Raw genomic sequence first — 3,934 nt, 5'->3', positions numbered from 1 at the left:
ATGCTAATTTAAGAATGGCCTTATCATAGTTGAATAACCTATACTATGGGTGGCTTGTAGTTTTTCCCCAATTTGATGATTAGTGATTTTAAGACTTGTAAGCTTTTGACTTTTGAAAAAATAAGGTTAATTAGTATGGACTTCACAGTATTTATCAATGAATTATAGAACTAATGATTACATGCCTATGTTATGACAATGTTGCTTTCTTTATGTTGAATTATGGTATGGGTACTTGGAAGTGGATTTCGGTAATAAGTCATGGCGGGGTTGTGCTACCCACGATTTTTGGTAAATTGATATAGTAGTTGTGCTTTATGGTATTATTGGTTGTATTCTTTTGTGTACTCTCCGGCGGTATGGAACGCCGTGATGAATTCTTTGTTTTGCTCTCTTTCGTGTACTTCTCCGGCGGTATGGGACGCGTGGTAAGTTCTTGTGTGTATGTTCTAAAGATTGTTGATGATGATTATGGCAAGTAGATGTTTTGCTATTGTGTATATGATTGTACGCTTTCGAAATGATACTCAGTTGTTATGGTGATTATGGAGTATATTGAAATAGTATGTCATGTTATTGCTTTAATAGTATAGATATTGTTACAGTGGTATCAAAGTAGATTCAGGTATGACCTATCCCTTGACTTTAAGATCATTGTCTTTCTTTATATCGTCTTTACATTATATTTGAGCTCAGTCGGCCGATGATGTCTACTGAGTACCAGTGTTTTGGTACTCATACTACACTTCTGTATCTTTTTGGTGCAGACCCAGGTTCTTGTTGCCATCATTGAGCTAGTTCGTACGAGTTGACTATTAGGAGACGGTGAGCTCTTGGAGATCGAGTTGCCCTCTATCCCTTCTATCCTTATTTGTCTTTTGATTTCAAGACAAATGTATGAGATTGTTTAAGGCATTTTAGATTCTGAGGTTATAAATTTCTCTTGTCAAGTTTAGAAGCTCTTGTATTAATACTATCAGGTCGTGGAATTTGTGTTTGAATATCGATTGTCCTTAGTTGTGAAATATTATTGTTATATGTTGTGTTCACATATAGGGTCTAAGTTGGACGTTCTTACCAAGGTAACCCATTGTAATAGCTCCGGGTTACGGTATCGGCTTACCTACCGGTGGGATGTGGTAGGTGCCACCATGACTCAGAAATCGGGTCGTGATAGTTTGTTAGAGGAAGTATGTTTGATAAGATTCCAAAAGCCAATGCAATCTTACTGAAGGTAGAATTGTAGATGCTCTCGAAAAAAAAGACTTGATACCTGGCTTTGTTTATACCAAATCATACTCCCTTTGTTTCTTTTTGTAGTTCTCATGTTCTATTTTCGGAGAGTTAATTTGACTAATTTTTACAGCTAAATTAAATTAAATTAAATTAATTTAATATTTTAAAATTAAAACTTATATATTCAAAAACTATAAGAAAGGTACCATAAGTTGCATTTTTTTTAATATGATGAAAAAATAGATCTTAAATTGATCGTCAAAATTTACATCATTTAACTCTAAAAAAAAAAGAAACAATGCAAAATAGAAGGATCAGAGGGCGTATATATTAATCAATGACAAATGTCTTTTATAAATACAATTAATTTTGTCATTTACCTATAATTAATGTAACTCCAATTTTAAATCCAAAAAATTTTGATTTTCATGGTCAAACTTACTAATTATTTTAGCTTTGGTTTGAGGATATTTTCATTGCAGCTATCTTTTGCTAATCATACTATAAGAACAGATTTTGTAACATCTAAAATCTGAGATTGATGCTCACACGATAACTATAGTTGAATTGTAAAAAAAAAAAGTATTATTAGTCATGCTAGACACACTTGGATTGCAGTTGAACAGAAATGTAGCTAATGCAAATACATAGTAACAGAAATGGTATAACAAAAAAGATAAAAAAAAAATATATATATACTACAATTACCATTATGGAAGAATAAGCATAAGTGAGAATACTCTCAGCTACCTAAGAACCCTACCGCTGCAGTGCTGTTGGACACACTTGGATAGCAACTGAATGGAAATGCAGGACTGTTCATTATTTAGATGTTGCCCATAACCTGCTCAATAAAACGTCCACAGAAGTGTAGGATGAGCCACCTTCCTCTAGAGCCAATCTGCTCTTCTCCTTCATGTCTTTCACCTTCGTCCTTATTTCATTTTCAGGATCCATCAACTGCCTTATTGCTTTCTCTATGTCCTCCGCTTTTATAACGTATGTGTTACTTCCCCTGATATTATAATCCATCTTAATATCCACTGCCATACCCAAATCCTTCACTAATTGAAACGCATTTGCTTGCAGCTCCGAATACATTGGCCAAGTTGCCATTGGCACTCCGAACCAGATACTCTCCAATACTGAATTCCAACCACAGTGCGACACAAATCCACCCACGGATGGATGAGACAAGATTACAGATTGGGGTGCCCATCCTATCACCTTTCCAATCCGTTTCGTCCTTTCCAGAAACCCCTCCGGCAAGGCATCTTCCGGGTTCTCATAGTCACTTGGATACCATGAATCTTTAGGTGGTGGCTTTCTTAGAGACCACAAGAACCTGACACCCGCTGCCCTCTAGAGCCTGCGCAATTTCCTTCACTTGCTCTTTATTGAAACTTCCCGAGCTTCCAAAGCAGAGGAACACTACAGAGGATGGAGTTTGTGTATCTAACCATTTGATAATTTCCCCTCGAGATGACTCTTCCTTATTGCCGACGCAACTATTGAGATTCAGCACTGGTCCTACTGGATTAACGGGTGGGATTTTCTCGTCCAGAGAGAGCGATTTCATGGCATGAGTTTCCAACTCCTGCAAGGTGTTCACCAAGATTCCTCTGGTTTCTCGATATCTTTTGGAAATATCAAGGAACATAGTGGAACCACCTTCCTTGTCCAAGAGTATGAACGGCAAACATTTCGCTGGAAATGGATTTAAATATGAAGGTACAGAGAGTTCTGATTCAGGGTCATCCTTGTAATTGGTAACATCCGTGTTAAAATCATCCCTTAGGCTCTGCATATGAAAGTGGAGGCCAAGCACAGCTGCACTAGTCGTGTAGAAAACATAAGTCGGGACACCAAATTCATTAGCCACATCTATCATTGTGGTACACATCATGTCTACCACAAATCCCGATAGTGTAGCTGTTTGCTGAATTTGAGCCACAACCTGTCTAACCTGAGGCTTATGGCTATCAATAAATCCAGAAAAGAATGTTTTGCTGTTGAGGAGTTGCAAAGTGGATTCATCTCGAGGGAGAAGTATAAATTTCAATTTTGATGAGGTGCAATTAGCATTTGAGGAAAGTGATTGGATGTAAGGATTGAGATTGGAGTCTAGGTTCATGTTCATGATAAGGACAGTAACGGAGAGCTGATCATCTCTCGTTATAAGGAGCTTTGCCATCTCTATTGCGGGTACCAGATGACCCATTCCAGGAGATGGTATGATGACCAACTCTGCCTTCTTGATTTCACTCATTTCTTGATCCTATTGCCTTAACCTATAGTTTGTGATGTAATAAGCTTTGAAGAGAAAGATGGGCTTTTCTACTAGGTGTGTGGGCATATGCTAGTTAATTAGGCATTATGTGAGGAAGATATGAGGTCATTTGGAGTCAATAGGTACAGATGTAGTCAACCAAGTAAAGAGTTCAAGAGTATGATGGTCTTGGGGATCACGAACGGAAATGATGTCATGCCTTTGATCATTTAAAAAAAAAAAGAGATGTGGATAAGCATCGTAAGTCAAAAACGGGTTAAGGCCACAAACATTCCTTTTTAGTAGGCGTTTCGAGATGCAGTTTTATTTTGTGATTTAAAATTATAAGATAAAATCAGTATATATATATATGGTTTAAAATTAATTTTATATTATGAGATGAAATTATAAATTCTTCAAAAAACTTAA

General features: G+C 36.7%; 1 protein-coding gene across 1 annotated transcript; it reads right to left on the bottom strand.

Annotated features, from left to right (window-relative positions):
• Nucleotides 1–1,803: 1,803 nt before the first annotated feature.
• LOC124895787 (UDP-glycosyltransferase 71E1-like) lies at nt 1,804–3,716 on the bottom strand. Its single transcript, XM_047406214.1, is given in 3 exon segments — nt 1,804–2,100; nt 2,103–2,589; nt 2,591–3,716. Coding segments are annotated over 3 exon segments (1,440 nt in total). The 5' UTR covers nt 3,506–3,716; the 3' UTR covers nt 1,804–2,062.
• Nucleotides 3,717–3,934: the final 218 nt, after the last annotated feature.

This window comes from Capsicum annuum, unplaced genomic scaffold (genome assembly GCF_002878395.1).
Source record: "Capsicum annuum cultivar UCD-10X-F1 unplaced genomic scaffold, UCD10Xv1.1 ctg996, whole genome shotgun sequence".
Lineage (NCBI taxonomy): Eukaryota > Viridiplantae > Streptophyta > Magnoliopsida > Solanales > Solanaceae > Capsicum > Capsicum annuum.
Note: the sequence above shows the minus strand (reverse complement) of the source record. Positions and strands in the feature narration are given on the sequence as shown.